Raw genomic sequence first — 18,472 nt, 5'->3', positions numbered from 1 at the left:
GGGTATTATGGTTGTGGGTTTCAGTGCTAAATGGCCTGTGTTTTGGTGTCTGCTTCCTTATCTATAAAATGGGTTTGATTCCAGCACCTCCTTCATGGAGGGCTTAATGAGACAATTTATGCACAGATCTTCACCCAGTGTCTGGACATGGCATATACCTGCTGGCAGCTGTTATTAGGAAAGTCATTTAAACTTCTCAGTTTTTCCACCTGCAAAGGGGGAGGGGGACACCACCACTTCTATGAAGTAAGGAACTCATTGGTTTCTTTAATACAGCCAAGCCCAGACCTATCTTTCAAGGTTGGCAGTGTGTGAAAAATTGTTGCATGTAGCAGGGCAGCTAGAGCCCAAGGCCCTCTCTCTTTTCTCTCCCATCTGCTTTTCCCTTTTGGCGTGTTCCCCAGTCACACTGAAACCCCAAATCTCCTCTGGGGGCACTTTGTCCCCTCTAATGCTCTAGCTGTGACATGGATTTTCTACTCCTCATGAGCACGTCTGTGACCAGACTGGAGCAGCTGATAAAGCTTGTCTGAATGTTGGGGTACACGAATGAGTCATCCTTCTCCCATGGGGAAAACACCTGCAGACTTCCCCAGAGAAGCCATTGTGGTAGATCAGGACCAAGGACAGAGGCCTCCTCCTCTGAGTGATCTCAGAACATAGCCTTTGTCCTTGCTTCCTGCTGTGTGACCCTGAGCAGATATTTAACCTCTCTGAGCTGTAATTTGGTTATCTGTAAAACAGGAATAGTGACAGCATGTACCTTGGGGTTATGGGAGGATTGATAACAGCATATGAGAGATACTGTTATTAGGCTTTGAGGCAGGGCCTGGCCCACAGTAGGAGATTTTGAGTGCTTGCTGCTGCTGTGCTGAGCCATCTTCAGCTCGGGGTCACCTGCCACTGTGCTTCCCAACCTTGCTTGAATCAGCTGAGCAGCTTTACACAAAAACACTGGTGCCCGATCCCACCTGGACATTGAGTTAGCTTGTGGTTTTAATGTGCACCCAGCCTGGCTGGAGAGCCATGGCCCTACTGGTGTCTGGGCCATCGCTCTCTCCTCATGTGGTGCTGCCTTACTCTGTCCAGGCTGTGCCAGGTCCAGGCCCTGGGGAGGGAGATTGGGGAGAGAGTCTTTCTTTTTGCCCAGGGCCCTAAGCCAGGAAAGTTGCCTCTTTCAGCGTAGGTCACTCTCTGTAGTCTAGCACCGGGCAGTGAAACCCCAGGCAGCGGTGGGGCCCACCCCTCTCCCTTTTCTTACTGGTCAGAGAAGTCAGTGCTTTCTCCCCCGAAGCAGCCTCTGAAACTGTGTCTGTTTTTATTCTTCTGGAGATATCTCTTTAAGCTAAATGATGTGTTGATGCCTTTCATTTAAATAACTTTAGAGAATAAATGTAGAGACTCTTAGACATAAAATATGTGGAACTGTCTGAAATTGAGAGATTCCCTCCCAGCCTGAGTTACTCCTAGTAACCTGATGACTTCACACATCCAGGTCTTTTCTAGGCCTTTCTGAGGGGGACAGGGCAGGGTGCTTGGACCCTTTTAGTCCCCGAGTGAATCACTTTGAGGTTCCTGGGCAGCTGCTCTGGGGTGTCTAGCTCCCCCTTCTCCCCTCTCCTGGAGGTCTCCGTTTCCATTACAGCCCTTCAGGCCCTTTCCAACTCTGTGCTTTTGACGTTCTCTGATGTGGGGAAGAAAGCTGATTTTAAAAATGGCTGTGCATGTGTGTGCTACTATCTTGACATTTTCAAGCTGATGGGTGGTCAGGAACTCAGACTTTAGGGCACTGGGGTCTCGAAGTGGTGGCCCAGCACCATGATCTGTTGTGCCTGCCTGGTAAGAACTTTAGTTAATACCTTTTAAAATTGGTTTGTCTGAAAACATGGATTCTGGCTTGTCTTGGCAAGTGAGAGGTGGGGGCAGCCTAGCTGCATCCCTGTGTGGGACAGTGGACGGAGCACATCCCCCCAGCAGGGCACATCCCCCCTCTCCCCACTGCCCCACATCCCTCCGAGGACTGCAGTGCATCACTGTCATTACTTCTGGGGCCCTGTTTGAATTTGCTTTTGGGACACCTGCCTTAAGGTGTGTACTGCAAGTCACTATAAACACTGTTTGTGTATGTGTGTGCGGGCGTGTGTGTGAGAGACAAGAGAACCCAAATTACACATATGGAAAAGTTGATAAAAATCTAGAACTTTACAAGGTTGTTTTCTTCTGTCCCTTGTGGTTTTCTTAGAGTTCTCAGTCTGTTCCTTCCCGTGGGTTTTTCAAACCCTTTCTTCTCCTTTCCAGGTCATGTTGAAACAGTAGTTTTAAAGCTGAGGGGTGGGCCAGGGGAGCAGATTGAATCAGATTGCTGGTTTCCCAAGAGGACGGAGAAGGGTTGGGAGAGTGCTGGAGGCCATGCTGGGAGCTGGTGTGGTCTCCTTTGGAGGGGCAGCTAGGCCTGGTGCTGCGAAGGTTGGGACAGGCTTTTGAGGGAGCCTGACCAGGTGGGTCCTTGCCCCTGCCGCCTCCTGGCTGTGTGTGTGTGGGGGGGGGGGGGGGGTGGAAGTGGGGGGTCACTCCCTGCCCCTGGGCCTCTGTTTCCCTGTTCATATGAGCACAGTGATTCTTGTTTCTCAAGGAATCTTGTGAGAATTAAATGAGACTGTGTATTCAAAGTGCCTCTGCCTGGTGGGGCACATAGAAAACAACCGAAGCCGGGAGCTCTGGCCACCCAGCATCCTAACACATTGCAAAGTCGAAATCCTGGGTGGACAGGGTGTTGAGGGGAGGCAGGAGAGAGGAACAACAAAAAGCTAGAATGGCCCAAGATTGGTTTTGAAAGTTACCCTTAGAGCTCAATATAGATTATCCTTTCTCTTGGAGATAAAAGGAAAGAGATTGGGTAGACAGAAAAAGAAAAAAAAAAGCAGTCTGTTAAGTTTGAAAAATGACGGTCTAGGTTAAGTATATATCCACAGAAGAATGCTTTTATTTCTGTGCATGTGCCCTCCTGAGCTCTCCCTTTAACTGTAACTGAGGATGGGCCCCAGGGGAATGTTTGTAAAGGCTCTTTTGAGGTCTTTGGAAAGCGATGCTATATAAAGCCAAAGAATTATTACCCAGTTCTATGTATATAACAGAGAGAGAGAGAGAGAGAGAGAGAGCGAGTGCTTGCATACTTCCAGATGTACGCATCTCCTCCTCATTCTCATCCAGTCCTCCTTCCTATTTAATTTGGAAAAGGAAGTTGAGATCAGTTTACCTAAAGATAATTTGCCCTCCCTCCCCCCCAGGGCCTTTAATGGCCAAAGGTGGGAAGGCTCAACTTAATATAGCACTTAATATAGCAGCCTCTGATGCCCATGGTCATTGCGTGAATGGGTAAAGGTTATCTGTCGCAAGTGCCTGTGTTGTGTTTGGGTCCCTGGGGGCTGGAGGTTGGTCCCTGGTCTGCCGACCCGTTTGAAATCAGGGATTCACGGTTGACTCACATGGTGGGTGCCGAGGAGGAGGGGAATGGTGTGGCAGGCTTGTCCAGTTTTAGGTCATGGTAATGCTTTTTGCCCCCTCCCCCCTCCCATGTGTATCTATTCCCAGACACAGACTCGAAACAAGCTCCGTTTGAGTCTGACTCCCTGTCGCCGGGACAGGAAATTACAGCTGTGAACCCGGTGGTTAGCATTCTCTGGTGCGGCCTTGGACTTACTATTAAGCGCAGCTGACATTCTGCCCAGCCCATCTCATGCTCAGTTCCTGCCTACGAGGGGCACATCTTCCCAGTGGGTGCCAGTCATTCACTCGTTTGTTAGTTCACTTGTTCACCCAGCCTCGACTCCTCTCCTGTGCACTCTGCCTTCTTCTCAAGGAACGCATAGGTGTGGGGGTGGGGCTCCGGCCGCCAGGCCTGCAGAGGAACAGGTATGTACATGGTGGGTGGGAGCTTGGGCAGAGTGGGGTCCAGTGAGCTCTCCTGGGCTTGTTCTGCTGTGAGGACACGGGTCTCACTCACGAGGGCAGAGTTTCGACGGGCTCCCAGGCGCCTGGGGGGAGTCTGGTGGAAGCCAGGATGGCTGTTCCTACGTTGCGCCTGCTAGTCCTGTGGTCACATGGTCTCAGGTGTCGCCCTCAGAGAGCTGTTTTGGCTATATTTGTGCCAAAAGAAACCAAGTCAGCCAAAGGCCAGTTTACCTAATCGACAGGGGTGCTTTTCAGAGTCTGGGTGCCTTGGTGCTGTTGCCCCAGGGTCAGGCCCATGTTTGACATTTAAGACGCCAGCCAGGCGCTTTCTCTGCCAGGTGGGCTCCCCTGAGAGGTTTCACCAACTCCTGTCTTTGGTGGGCTTCTGCCCTGTGCCTGCACCTCATTTGTTGCTGCCTCTGCATCTAGTGATAGAAGAGCCCTGGCAAACTGTCCTCGGCCTGCCTTTCAGCAGGTGGATTTTGGTGGAGTGATGTGGACTGTGCTCTTGGGCGAGATGCACCGGCCCCCACCCTCCTCCATCTCTAGCATAGACTTGGCCCATCCCAAACTTCTAGAAGACTCTATATCAGTGGTTCTCAACCTTCCTAATGCCGCGACCCTTTAATACAGTTCCTCATGTTGTGGTGACCCCCAATTTCATTGTTACAAATTGAACAAAATTAAAGCATAGTGATTAATCACAAAAACAGTATGTAATTATATATGTGTTTTCCGATGGTCTTAGGCGACCCCTGTGAAAGGGTCGTTTGACCCCCAAAGGGGTCGCGACCCACAGGTTGAGAACCGCTGCTCTATATGGTTGGTTTAGTTTGACTCATCTAACCTCTCTGGGTCCCACTCGCTGTAGCAGGGGGTAGGAGGGGATTAGAGGTCACTGGGGACAGAGGAGGGGCATGAATAAGGCAGGACAGGCCTGCTGGCTCCTGTATCTGCCACAGCCAGTGGGCCAAGGTGTCTCAGAAGTGATCCCGACCTGAAACTTGAAGGAGGCACCAAGTAGAGGAGGCAGCCAGGCCTTCTAGGTGCTGGGAACAGCCTGTGAAAAGGCACAAGTGAGGGGGAGCGGGGTTGATGTGGTGGGAGACTAGCGGGAGGAGCGGAGGAGACAGCGGGGCAGAGCCAGTGGAGGGCTGTGGTGCACATGGGCTGGAGCTCTGGTGTCCGCAGGGTGAGCCCTGGGTGTAGGTGCAGCGCCTCTGGAGGAGGAAGATCCAGGCAAGAAGGCTGAGCAGGGCAGCCAGAGGGACCAGAGGCAGGGCTGAGGGGTCTCGGGAGAGGTGTGGAGGGATCCACAGTGCCTGGGGCAGCAGCTACTCAACTGCCATTTCCCTGTCTATTAAAGCCTGGTCTACAGTCTCCTGTTGGGAGCTAGCCAGTGGCCCTGCCCATTGGCCGAATGTCAGGCAGGCCCAGGGCCTCACCACAGAGAGCCACCCCCTGAACTGGAGAGGGACAGCAGTGTGTGTGGGGCTCAGGGGGGTAAGAGCTTCTGGATGTTCCCCTAAGATAGGTAGGTAAACGCTTCCTGTAAAGGGCCAGATGGGAAATATTTTAGGCAGTGCAGGCCCCTCGCTCTTTGTTACCACAGCTCAGCTTTGCATTGTGGCATGAGAGCAGCCACAGACAACTGAAAACGTGGCTGTCTTCCGGGAAACTGCTGCCGACCCCTCCCTGTCCCACGTGATTGGCAATATTAGCACCATATTTTCAGCTGAGGGAACTGAGAAGCAAAGAGATGGCCATTTGCCCAGGGTGTCAAGGTGAGACGTGGGAGGTCTGGGATTTGATTAGAAAACCTGTTTGGTGCCCTGATGTTATTTTTGTTAGATTGGCCCTTGATGTGCAGAAGTTATTTCCTTAATGGACTTGTTCTTTGCTTCGTAGTAAGAAAGGCCTCTGCTGCCCCAAGATGGCATCAGTGTTTGTCCACATAGTCCTAGAGCTTTAATTGCTGCTTTTCACATATTTAAATTATTCTGTTTGAATTTATTTTGATACATAGCAGAAGCAGAGATTTAAGTCTTGTTTCTTGCTCCCAAAATGGTTTCTTGCCCTGGCAAAATTTATGGGGGAATCCATCTTTCCCACAGGGATTTGAAATGCTGCTCTTTATCCCTTATCGACTGCTTACAGTTAAAGTTAACATTATCCTGTGGCCTTGACCAGATTGGCTGTTCGGTTCACTGAGGCCAAGTCAGGAATGGAATTTGAGATGGGTGGTCCTTTGCACTTCAGCCTGGGAGGCCGCCATGCAGCAGCCCTGCTCTGCTGTCACTTGCAGTGTATGCTGTTTCAGGTAATGAAGAGGAAGGAAATCACAGTGATAGACTAAACAGATAATGGGATGTGCGGTGCTGGGGATGAGAGAAAATTACAAGTTAGGCAGCGCCTCTGCCAGTGAGTGTGGCTGACTTGGAGAAATATAATATTTACGTAATATAAGGACATCAACCCAAACGTCGCCTCCTGGCTCTACAGCAAAGTGAATGCATATAAAGTTAAAGTCTATTGAAACTGTGCGGTTTTTTTTTGGGTGGGGGAATACCAGGTCTTGGACCATTTCCTTTCCCACCATTACCACCAGTGTCCGAAGGCCGCGTGGGGAAGGTAGAAGGGGCAGTCGTCTGACAGCCTTATTCCTGTGATGTCCCCCCTCCCTCTAAGATTCCTAGTATCAGAATATTGTTTTATTTGTGTCCTCAGTCATGTTGATGTTGAAGCAAAGACAGTGTCGTGGTCCTGGAGGCTGGAAATGCACAATGTGGAAGGGAAGGGTTCTACCAGCATGATGGTGTGGATTGGGTCAGTGTTGGTCATTGCTATTTCTGTGGCTTCTGTGGTTCAGTGCCATGCATTTCTTAGGTGTATATAAAACATTAAATGAGATAGTGCCAGTAGGGGCTTTGAACAGAGCTATACTACTATTTGTATAAGAGTTCAGATTTTAGCTAAAAGGTAGTAACCAACAATCCATACCTTTTTTCTAAAGAGGATTTGAAGCAGCATATTAAAACAGATAAGAAAGAAATTGAGGCCAGTGGTAGGCAATTGACACAAGTGGACACACAGGCTGGAGAAGATCAGAGCAGGGTTAGGGCACATCCTGCTTGGCACATGGCTAAGTACACTCACGAGATGCATAATTTTCTCTGTGAGCTTCCTAGTAGCCAATCCCAAGAGGGAAACAGTTTATAGGGCTTCTTGGGGGGCGGGGTGGTGGTGGGGGGAACCCCAAATAACTCCAGGAGAAATGAGAAGCTCCTGGACTTGAGATCTGAGTGGCACAGTGAATGATGTCTTGAATGTGTGGATGGGCAGTGACAACAGTTGTTTGATGTAGGTAGGAAACTTGGGTGGTTATTTAATATAAAGACATGGTTTCCTATGGGTGAATACTTCCTATGTAGAAGCTATCCAGGAGAGGAGCTCCTGTAAGTGATTATGGACTGTGTATTGGGACTCCTTCCCCGCCCCCGACTCCTCCCCACAGTGTCGCCTGTATGCTGACTATAGAAAACCAGATATCTTTGTAAACTTGAGGATTTCCATGTCAGCATGGACCCAAGTGTCACTCGGTCTGCTGTCTGATCCGCTGTTGATGGGCAGCTGTAACTGGGAATATGTCATTGTTCAGAACAGATGTGGTCCAGCAGCAGGGACCTTGAAGCACTTAGAAACCACAAGCCTGCTTTTTCTAGGTGGCTGAGGGTTCACCAAAGAGACAACTCCACACATATTCCATCCTGTCCTTCTGTTTTGTATGGCTAATGAGAGTGAGCAGCTGAGCCCATTGGATAACTTGAGTTGTGTAGGAATTATTTTTGAAAGGGAAAGGGAACTTGTGTAGACAAGTCACTATAAATAGCCCATAACCCAGATTGGTGGTTGGTGAGAGGGCAGCGAATAGGAGAGATCCCCGGACTAATGTGGATGTGCTTTCTTCCTAGGTGAACTGCGACAAGCCATCGTGGCCATGATGAACCGGAAGGATGAGCTGGAGGAAGAGAACAGGTATCCTGACCTCCAGGCTTGAGGCAGGGCCTCGTCCTTTGACATTCTACCTCCGGGACAGAAAATATCACAGATGAAAAAATTCTGCTTTATTGGCAAAATTGTGACCAATGATTTTGTATTTATTTTTTGGTCTGTGAATTACCACTTTAATATATATATTGTAGTCTGAGTGAGCAAGGAATGAAAACCTTACATTCATGGCACTACCTTAGAATAAGCTTAAGATTTGGTAAAGCAATCTTTTTAAAACTAAAAAACAGCCTTATCAAGATAGAATTCACATATCATACAATTCACCCATGTAAAGCGTACAGCTCAATGGTTTTAGTATGTTCACAGCTATATGAATCACCACTAAAATTTTAGAACATTTTCATCATGTAAAAAGAACCCCATGTACCCTTTAACGGTCACCCTCAGACCCAGTGAAGCAGTCTTTTGAGTAACCTTTAATTGAGGGCCTATCTGCCATGTTCCAGGCACTCGGAATACTTGGCTTAAAGTTTTTTCCACTAACGGGTACTTTGGCAACATGGTACTTGAATTCTTTTGACTTTCCCAAAAGCTCAGGTGCAGACATTGAGAGGGCAAAGGGCTGTCTTTTGTTCCCTGTTGAAAAGCAGGTGTTGTCTGTGTCGCTACCACCTGGCTGCCTGATGGGAGCCTCTTGACTGCCAGCACCTTGTCTAGGCTGCAAGGTGGTCAGGAGAGGGATTTGCCTCCCTCCCTGGGGGTTGGGGTGGGTTGGGTGCCTGTATGTGTGCATGCACGCATGTAAGCGTGTGCTCATGCCACTCTCAGAGCAGGAATTAAGACTCCGTGGTGACATGTCATCATGATTCTCCTTTTTAAATCTTATTTTGGGCCCTGCTTGACAAGCTTCTCCCTCATCCTTTATGAAAGCATACAAAAGCAAACAAGCATGATTTCTAAAACAAAAGAGAATTTTTAAAAACAGGATCTTTAGACAGCACGATTTCCCCAAGAAAACTTTCAACAAAGGGGCTGTAGACATTGCAGGATTTCTCCTAGCTCCAGCTGGAGCTGTTATGGAAGAAGCCATAGGTTTTTGTCTTACCTTGTGAGAAACAGTAATCACTGTGTGTTAATTTCTTCTCCTTCTCCTCCCATGATTTGTGTCAGAGTCCCAGGCCCAAGAGGGGAATTTTCTCACTGGTCTTGGAGAGTGTGGTGAATGGTGGGGGTGGGAGGTCAGACACTTTTGCTTATATTTCGATGTCCCAGGGCAAGTGTCGTCTAGATTTGGGAGGGAGATGCATCAGAGTCAGTAAATACTTCCTAGAAATAGCCATTTGAGGTCAGTGAAGTAGATGGTCAGCAGACCCAGGCTTGGCTCACTCCGAGGTGCTAACTTACAGTCATTTCTGGGTGAGCCGCTGTCTAAGACCAAGGATGGCAGATTCACAAGTGCACGTGTTTGGGAGGATTAACAAACTCCAGACATAAATAAAATATGACACGTGCAAACTCTATAGCTCTATAAACTCTCTATATGCTTGTTTAACCTGGAGGTTGCTGGGGTCAGGGCTAAAGTGTGTTTGTGAGTAGGAGTGGAAATGAGGATGGACATCTGTCAGGTAATCTGAGCCTGTGTTCTATTTTGATGGCTCAGATTATTTTGGTTTGAACTGGCATCCTTTCCTTTGTTAACTCTTCTTCAGGTGGCTGGGACACAGTGGCCTCCGTTGAATGTGCTGCACCTTTGGCTGGGATGTCTGAAGGGGCTTGCCTGAGATTCGCTCAACTCACCGTTTCTCTTGATTTCAGCTGCCCACAGGCTATAGGGACACAGAGCCTAGACCACAGATGGTTCCCCTGGGGTCATCCTAATGATTGAGGCTTTTGAGCAGAGTTTGGTATCTCCTTAAAGGAATTTGTAATGAGATAGCCTAGAATTATGGCTTGTGCGTAGCCTTGTGGAAAATGAATGATTAGGTCTTGACCAAATGTCTGTGTCCTGGGCTCAATGGGCTCTGGGCTCACAGCATCTGAACGATGGGCCCTCCTCTTCCAGATCACTGCGGAGCCTGCTGGATGGTGAGATGGAACACTCGGCTGTCCTCCGGCAAGAGGTCGACACCTTGAAGAAGAAGGTGGCTGAGCAGGAGGAGCGGCACGTCATGAAGATCCAGGCCTTGGCAAGGTAGGAGGGCAGAGACACCGGGGGTGGGCCTGGGAGTCTTATTGAAGCCCAAGCACACCTTTACCAACACAGTTTAATTAAAAAGTGTTGTGACCAGTAGCAATAAAATGTATGCCTTTGAAATTTTAATATTTTATCGAATACATGTTGAATAATATGTACACACGTGATTTAGAATACAAAGCGTATAACTGGTTAAAGTGTGCAATCTCCAGTGACCACGTTTGCGCAGGGGATGGGCGATGTTACTATTTCCAGAGCTGTCCATGCATGCGCACATCTCTGGATGTGTGTACCTGCTTTTCATTTCCCTCCCGCCTCCCTTCCTCCTTTCCTCCCTTTAATGCACGGTGGTGGCGTGTCTAACACACACTCACATGGTTCTGTGTTGTGCACAGGCTGCCATCTTTAGTAACTCATATGTCATTGTCTGCACCAGCATTCATTTGACCGGTGTGCCAACAGCCTGCTTAATGTGGTTTCCAGTCTTTTGCTACTTCTAATGCCGCTGCGAGTAGCCTTTGTGTTTGTTACTTTGCTCCTACATGACTATATTTGTTGGAAAATTTATGGAAGTAGAATAGCAGGGTCAGAGTTCTGTGCTCTTCTCAGGGGAGAGATCCTCAACTTGCCCTCCATGGAGGCTCAGCCAGCTTACGTTCCACAGCAGCAGGGAGAGGGCGTGACTGAGCAGCCCACAGGGGTCGGCTCCAGCCTCTGGGCCTTTGGTAGCTCTGCAGGTGAAACATGGCGCTGGCGGACTATTTTTCATTCGCATTTCCCTAATTAAGAGTATGGCTGAGCCTATTTTTATTTAAAAGCCATTTTGTTTTTCTATGACTTTATTTATATCTTATTAAGAAAACTATACGGGGAACCTCCCCAAATCCCAGTACCCATAAAAACATGCACCTCTACGGAATTTGTTCACATGGAAAGATATTTTTATGGATGTATTTAACATCTATAGCCTGTCATTGCTTAGTTTGCCTCTCTCCCCCACTGAAGCTTCAGCTTAACTGTTTCTGATGTAGCATTTCACTGAATTAATGTCATATTAAATAAGCATTTGCTAGACATTTGAGTGGTTCCAGCCCGCCCCCCCCCCCCCCCCCCCCCATTTTAGGTAAGATTAACAGTTTATTGGTTGTGAATGTAAAACTACTTTAAAATAAGACCAGGAGATAAGTATGTCTTGTGGACATGCGAGGGAGTCGGGAGTTAAGTAAACTTGCAGCAGCAGCATTTATCGTCCCTGTGCTGTCAGGGCGAGTGGCACTAATGTAATTGTTATGTATGTGGAATCGAAAGTTGGCACCCTGGTCCCATATTTAACTTTAATTTGAACTTCTCTCCTTTCTCTACATTTTAAAATGACACCTCAAGAGCATCAGAGACAGTTAAGTGACTACGGCAAATGCCTAATTTGGCATTTTGTCAGCTGGGCCACCATTTCATCTGGCCCTGCAGGATTCTGTGGTGGAATGGTGTTTGCTCACAGTACAGGCTGCAGTCTGTAGAGAGCGGTTCTGATTCATCAGAGAAAGACAGACTTATATTCCCTGCCACTTTGGATTTTGTTCGGAGTCAGCTCCATTGTGTGAAGATGGCAAGTTTCTGGGTGAACTGCTTAACCTTCACAAGTGTGCACTTCCCCATTTATAACTTGGCGAGGCTAAGCTACCCCCATGGGAGGACCTTGCGTGGAAGTACATAAGGTTCTGAACACCAGCGAGCTATTGCAAGCGTATTTTACAGGAAGTATATTTTAGCCTGTGATAATTCTTAGGAAAATTTTTCCCAGCAATGGAGTAGAAACATTTTTCTTAACTAAGCAGTGTTATGACCTGAAGTCTCCTCATTTAAACAATGGGGAGCCAAGAGTTTAAGGTACCTGAAGATTCACAGTTTGCAGGTAGAAGGAACATTTGTAAAATAAGCAAATACTTCAGGAAAAAAAAAAAAGGAAAAAAACCAAACAGGGAGGCTGGATGTGTATGTTTTGAAAAATCAGCTGCTGACACGTTCCAGGCACAGTTCATCTTTGCCTCCCGTGAAGCTTTCTTCTTGCTACAGAAGGAGCAGCTGTCAGTGTTCTCAGGTGTGGGCCGGGTCCGGCAGTGAGGCTGGGCCAGGGCTGTGTGAGCACTGGGGCACCCTGTTCTCAGGTCACATGTGTTCAGGTGGCAGGTATCATAATGCCAGTGGTTTAGCCTAGTGGTTGGTGGCGAGGATTCTGGCATTGGACTGTGGGGGTCTGATTATGGCTCTAATGCTGATTAGTTGTATGACCTTGAGCAAGTTACTTTAATGTCTCTATTTCCTTAGTTTTAAATTGAGGATAAGAAAACTCTCCACTTCCTAGGGTTGTTGCACAGTAAAATGAGAGACCATATGTCAGTTCAATAAATGTGCTTCATAAATGCTCAATAAATGTTAACTATCATTATCATTTTTCTTCAGTATGGTAATTATATTACTAAGGAACTCTGCCACATCAAAAGTTATATATATTTTAACAGCAGCGGTGCAGAAAGAATTAAGTACTAGGCTATTTCAGACATAAAAAAACGAAATGACTTATATTCTAAGAGTGTGTTTGTGTGTATGAGTGTTTTACTGGTTCTGAGTATATGCTAATTGTAAAACTAAAACATCCCTGAACAAGTTCATCATTTTATTACACATCTCTTTTCGCTCAGAATTAATGCCTTTCCTTTCGTGCTGTCATGGCTCAGCCATGATGGGGGCCGTATAACCAGCCAGTGCTTGTGTGGCCCAAACAGCTGCTGGTTTCTGAGGCAGTGGCGTTACAATCGGTGGCAGCTCAGGGTGGGTAAGCCTTGCTCCCTGAGTAATTGATGGCCATGTTTCCCACTGAATGAAGAGAGCTCAGGCTATGAGTCAGGTGATCACAGAGAGAAGGCACACGTTGACATGAGAGGTACCTTTGAGAGGAGCAAGTGAATGGGGTTGTGCATTACTGCGGAGACATTTTTTTCTTTCTGTTCATTGTATCAGTTATCTCTTGCTGCGTAACAAAATAGCTCTAAACATGCACCTTCAAACAGCAAACATTTATGATCCTCCAGGATTTCTGTGAGTTGGGAATCTGGGATGGCTCAGCTGGGTGGTCCTGGCTCTAAGTTCCTCACAAGGTTGCAGTCAAGCTGCTGGCTAGAGCTGTAGTCACCTGCAAACTTGGCTGGGGCTGGACGGGCCACTTTTAAATTTTTATTCTTCTTAATCTTCACCCGAGGAGTGAGGATATTTTTTTCATTGATTTTCAGAGAGTGGAAAGGCGGGAGGAAAGGGAGAGAGTGGGAGAGGAGAGAGAAGCATCAATATGAGGGAGACATCTAAACAAATGAGAGGAGACCAATAACAAACTGGCTCAAGTTACGAAAGGAATGTATTGGCTCACATAACTGAAAAGCCCAGAGGAAAAATAGCTTCTGGAAAGACTGGATCTATTGGTTGCCTCGGAATTGAACCCGTGACACTCTGGTGCTAGGCAGACACTCTTAACCACTGAGCAATGCCAGTTAGGGCTGGAGGGGCCACTTTTAAGCTCACTCGTGTGGCTGTTGCCAGGAGCTCAGCTCCCCGCCTTGTAGGCTTTCTCCACGTGGCTGCTCACAACACAGCAGCTGGCTTCTTGGGTAACTCGAGCTAGAGAACACACCTGACATGGTAGCCACTGTTTCTTTTATAACCTGGTCTTGGAAATGAGACACGATTACTTCTGCTGCATTCCATTGTCACACAGATCAACCTTGTTCATGTGGAAGTCTACACATGAGTGTGCATGCCAAGAGGTGGGTGGGGTGGGGGTCATTGGGTGCCATCTTGGAGGTTACCTACCACATCCACCATGCTTCTGTTTCGCCTTGGGACAGACACTACCCCAATCTCTCCTGGCCGGTTCTTCCTCATCCCCATTCTGCACATGTAGTTTGGTGCAACTGACTCTACCACTGCCTGCCCCGGGTTCCAGAGCAGGCCAGATGATCCAGGCCCAGACGGTCAGCTTGTCCCATCCCTTGGTCATCATGATCGAGTTAAAGAAGGGCCTGTGACCAGGCTGATCTGATGAGCCGATTACAGCATTCTTGAGGGGATATGGAGTAAGCCAGGAGCTGTTGGCAGCTGTCTGCTACTGTGTGGGAAGATGCTGACCTCCCCATGGTGACAACACAGTGGAGAAATAGAGGGATAGATGGAGAGAGAAACCCACAGGTCCTAATCCCATTTGAGCTCCTGGATCCAGTCGTTCCTGAAGCTATTTTTCCCTCTGGACTTGGCAGTTATGTGAGCCAATAAGTTCCTTTTGTAACTTGAATCAGTTCATCACTGGTCTCCTCTCTTTTGTATCCTGAGTCCTGACTAACGAGGCTTCCTAGTTGGGATGTTAGGGGATTGGAGCAAGTGGTTTCCCTGTGCTCCCTCAACAGTCAACCTGCCACCTTCCCAGAGAGACTTGCAGTTTGTTGTGACTCATCACGGATGTGAACACCCCCCTGGATTGTGTGACAGAGCCCTGCTGAAGGCCTTTCCTTCCTGTCTCTCATGTTGGGACCAGCCTTACTGTCATTCTTTGTCACACTGGTGCGCTAGCAAGAACCTGTTGTCAGTTGTGTGACCAGAGCTATTCCCTTTCCACGTCTGAGCCTCTGGGTCTTTGTCTGTTTAAAAATATAAGAGGAGGTGGGTGGCATGGCCCCTTCTAAACTTCATGTAAGGATGCTGTGCACCTGTGTCCTGACATAATAGTCTTAACTAATATTAATATGCTTTTGGCAGTAGAAACCCAAACCAGTTTAGCTTAGGTTAGCAGGGGAATTTTGTGTTGCTGTAACTGACTGATCTCTCTTCAGGCGTCGCTGGACCCAGGTGCTCTGTGAGGTCTTGCTCTCCTCCCCCCCCTGCCCTTGGCTCTGGCCCTCTAGGTATTGTCTCCTTCTTGGGTGGGGCCTCTGCACACAGCTGCAAAGATGGCCTTTGCTGGCACCAAGCCTCATGCAGGATCCACAGAGAAGAGACCCCTTTCTCCTGACACCTTCTATAGCATTGAGGGAGGCTCTTCACTGGGCATGTTGTGGCCAGGAGGGAGCAGAAGGCATGGTTAACGGCCTCGCCAGGTCCCCAGGTGGGCAGACACATCATGCCGGTTCTGCTTCCTCAGAGGATTGTGTGGAAGATTACATGCGCTGATGCTCCTCAAGCAGTCAGTGCAGCTTGGGTCTGTCATGAATGCTCAGAGGAAGGCCCCTGCTTCCTTCTTAGCCACTGCCTTGCCCATGGGTGCCTACGGATGTGGAGGGTAGGCCAGATCTGTGGGTTCTTTCCTGTCCCAGCTTCCCGCTGCAGCAAGCATGTTGGAACTTGTTGCCACTGGCCTTCATCTGACCTCAGCTCCTCCTGGTGTATTTTTTCTGGCCCTGCCCGTCCAGCCTGTGTCCCTTTGTTTATGTTTCCCTGTTGGGCTGCTGAGCAGTGATTGCTGTGACAGTGTCCTGCATGTGCGACAGAACCATGCTGCACAGTGGTAAGGGAAGGCTGGACCAAGGGTCCTAGAAACCCAGCGCACATCACTCCGTCCAGCCCCTTGGGACGCCTTTATTGGCTTTCTATGAAGGCTTTAAATCTCAGTGTCTGCCCTAAGGCTCAGTCTCCGCCTTTAAAAAATTTATTAGAGAAATATGAAGGATATGCCTTCTGTAAAAAGGACAGTAAATTTCTCCAGTGTCCATCTATTGACATTGATTATGTTTCTTTTTTTTATCACAAGAAGTGAATGGTCAGAGTTGAGAAAGTCAAACATGGGAGATACCGGCTTGGAATCTGAGCCTGTCCTGGGTTAGGGGGCCTTCGAACCGAGAACCTGGGCCTTTCCCCTGCCAGCTCCCCTGATATAATGCATGCTCCGCCCTGAGAACTGGTAGGCTTCATCCTGCTGCCAGTGAAGGCGAGAGCGGCTGTGGGGGTACTGGGGTCTCATCTGGGCTCAGCAAGAAGTGCAGCTATTGCTTAGCAATGTCTGCCGTGGACATGGGGAGAGGGAGTGGTGGGAAGCATGTACCGTCCCTGTGTTAGTGCTGGTGAGCAGTGGAAATGGCTCGGGAAGGCTCAACGCCAAGGTGGCGGTGCTGCACAGGAGCCTGGAGAAGGGAGGTTGGCCAGTTTTTTAAAAGAAGTCCCCATTGTTCAGTTCTGTCTGGTAAAAGAAATGTGCTCCAGAGGAATACCTCAAACCTGTTCATTTTGTTGTTGTATAAAACAAAATGAAACTTTGCTCTCAGGTTGAGTGGAGAGCAGAAAGAAGGCCCAGTTTTTATCTATGTGTCTTTGAGAAAATTATCATTTGCTGTATTGCCTGATTCAGAAAGCCCAGGTTTGTGGACAGAGCAGGCTCTTTCGCTGGAAGAGGAGTTGCTGTGGTGGACACTACTGTCTTTCTGAGAGCCTCTCCACATTTCTCTCGCACTGGAGGACCCGCCATGGCTTGATTTTTTTTTTCTTCTTCTTTTTTCTTGGTTGGTGGTGGGGGTTGAAGTCTCCCAAGCACTGAGGTTCAGCCCTATCTTGTCTAATTTAGTCAAGATAATTCTGCCTCCTTTCCACAGTGATTGGTTCAGCTAGGTGTGGTCATTGGCCTCACTTCAGACAGTGGGCACGTGGTCTAATTCAGGCCAGGGAGACCTGCTTGGAGGTTTGCTGGGACTTTAGAGGAAGATGGTCCCTTGGTCGTGGGTGTCTGGGATGGCTCCATTTTCTGGACCAAAGCTGTGAGGGTGTAAAGGCTCGACCTGCTTTATTCATTTTACCAACATGAGGGAGACAGCCTTGAGGTGAGCTGATGCTGCAGCATGGGACAGAGAGGGATGGGGTGAGGGACCTGGGTTTGATGACATCCACATGCTGCTGAATCAGTCTCCCCTTGAAGCCATATTTCCCACTTACATGGACCAGTAAATCCCCCTTGCTATTTATGCCATTTTGAGTTGGATTTTCTGTTTCCTGTTACATCCTGAGCACTCCTGGATACAGAAGGCTGTGCCCACCATCTTCTGCCTGGCCATGGTGTAGGTCAGGTCCCCCTCTGCTGTCCTTCCATGGGACCCAGTATCCCTCCACAGTACAGTGGAACCTGGTTTCTCAAACTTAATTCATTCTGGGAGTCTGTTCGAAACCAAATCATTTTTTTCCATTAGAAATAATGTAAATTGAATTAATCCTTTCCAGACCTCCAAGTAATTCCCTGTTTTAACCTTTCTTATATACAGTACATGTCTATTGTTTATAAAGCAACACTTTTAAAAAACAAAAAGGACATGAAATGTAAATTTAGCGAAAAGGAAAGGAAATGTACAGTAAAAAAATGAAAATTTTCAATAATTATAAGCGACAACAAAAGCAAAAAAACCATGGAAATATTCACAACATAATATCCTGAGATTTTAACAGTGGCAAATTGACTCATATCGCGTATTCTTTTCTTTGTCACCTGAGAGATGCGTAACTGATCATACAGGTATCAGTGTGGAAGGGTTGTCAGGTTGAGAAGCAAGTTGTTTGAGATGGGAGGTGTTCCAGAAATGAGGTTCCACTGTAGTAGTATTGGCAGCTTTGAGTGTATTGTCTTTTCTTTCAGACTAAACTCCACAAGGGCAGAGACCATGCTTTTGTGCTCACCTTGTTTGTTTCCCTTGTGACTAACGCAGTGCCCGGCCACAGCAGGTGCTGTGCAATGTTGGTGAAATGAAGGAGCAGGTGGACCTTGGGGCAGTGACATTCACTTGGTCTGAGTCTCATTTTGGGGACTGCTAGCTTTTTCAACATCTCGATGGCTCTTCTTCTCTTAGCACAATGCAGTCACAGTGACCTTAGCTTTGGACCTGCTAATGGTCATCACCTGCCCTAAGACTAGATTCTAGTCACTTTTGGGGAATTGGAGCTTTCTGCAAATCCCGCAGCCATGCATTTAATTCTTACCACATAGTGTAGGTAGATAGTGAGAACTACTAGTAGCAGGTGACGGAAGCCCACCTAAACTGGCTCATGGAAAAGTGCGGTTGATTGGCTCATGGAACTTAAAATTTTAGGAGAAGACCTAGCTGTCTACCCAGCTGGATCTGGGAGCTCAGGGGGGCAGGCAGGACCCGTGTCATTCCACGCCTCCCCTCTCTGTCCCTTGGTGGCAGCTTCCTTGTTAGGCCTGCTCTTCTCTTGTGATGACCAGAGGCCCCAAGCAGCTCCAGGCATAAGTCCCGTCAGCGTGGCAACCCCTGGGGAAGGAGAACGCTTCTCCCCGAATGC

General features: G+C 48.1%; 1 protein-coding gene across 4 annotated transcripts in view; it reads left to right on the top strand.

Moving 5' to 3' along the window:
- SNX29 (sorting nexin 29) overlaps positions 1 to 18,472 on the top strand; it is a 445,003-nt gene that overhangs the window by 112,094 nt on the left and 314,437 nt on the right. For all 4 annotated transcript variants that reach the window (XM_070412958.1, XM_070412961.1, XM_070412960.1 and 1 more), the window contains 2 exons: positions 7,923 to 7,986; positions 10,025 to 10,153. In XM_070412958.1, the coding sequence (XP_070269059.1) occupies positions 7,923 to 7,986; positions 10,025 to 10,153 (193 nt within the window). The remainder of the gene's footprint in view (positions 1 to 7,922; positions 7,987 to 10,024; positions 10,154 to 18,472) is intronic.

This window comes from Myotis yumanensis, unplaced genomic scaffold (assembly GCF_028538775.1).
Source record: "Myotis yumanensis isolate MYYU_CA2020_CCGP unplaced genomic scaffold, mMyoYum1.0.hap1 SCAF_4, whole genome shotgun sequence".
In the NCBI taxonomy this organism is placed as follows: Eukaryota; Metazoa; Chordata; class Mammalia; order Chiroptera; family Vespertilionidae; genus Myotis; species Myotis yumanensis.
Note: the sequence above shows the minus strand (reverse complement) of the source record. Positions and strands in the feature narration are given on the sequence as shown.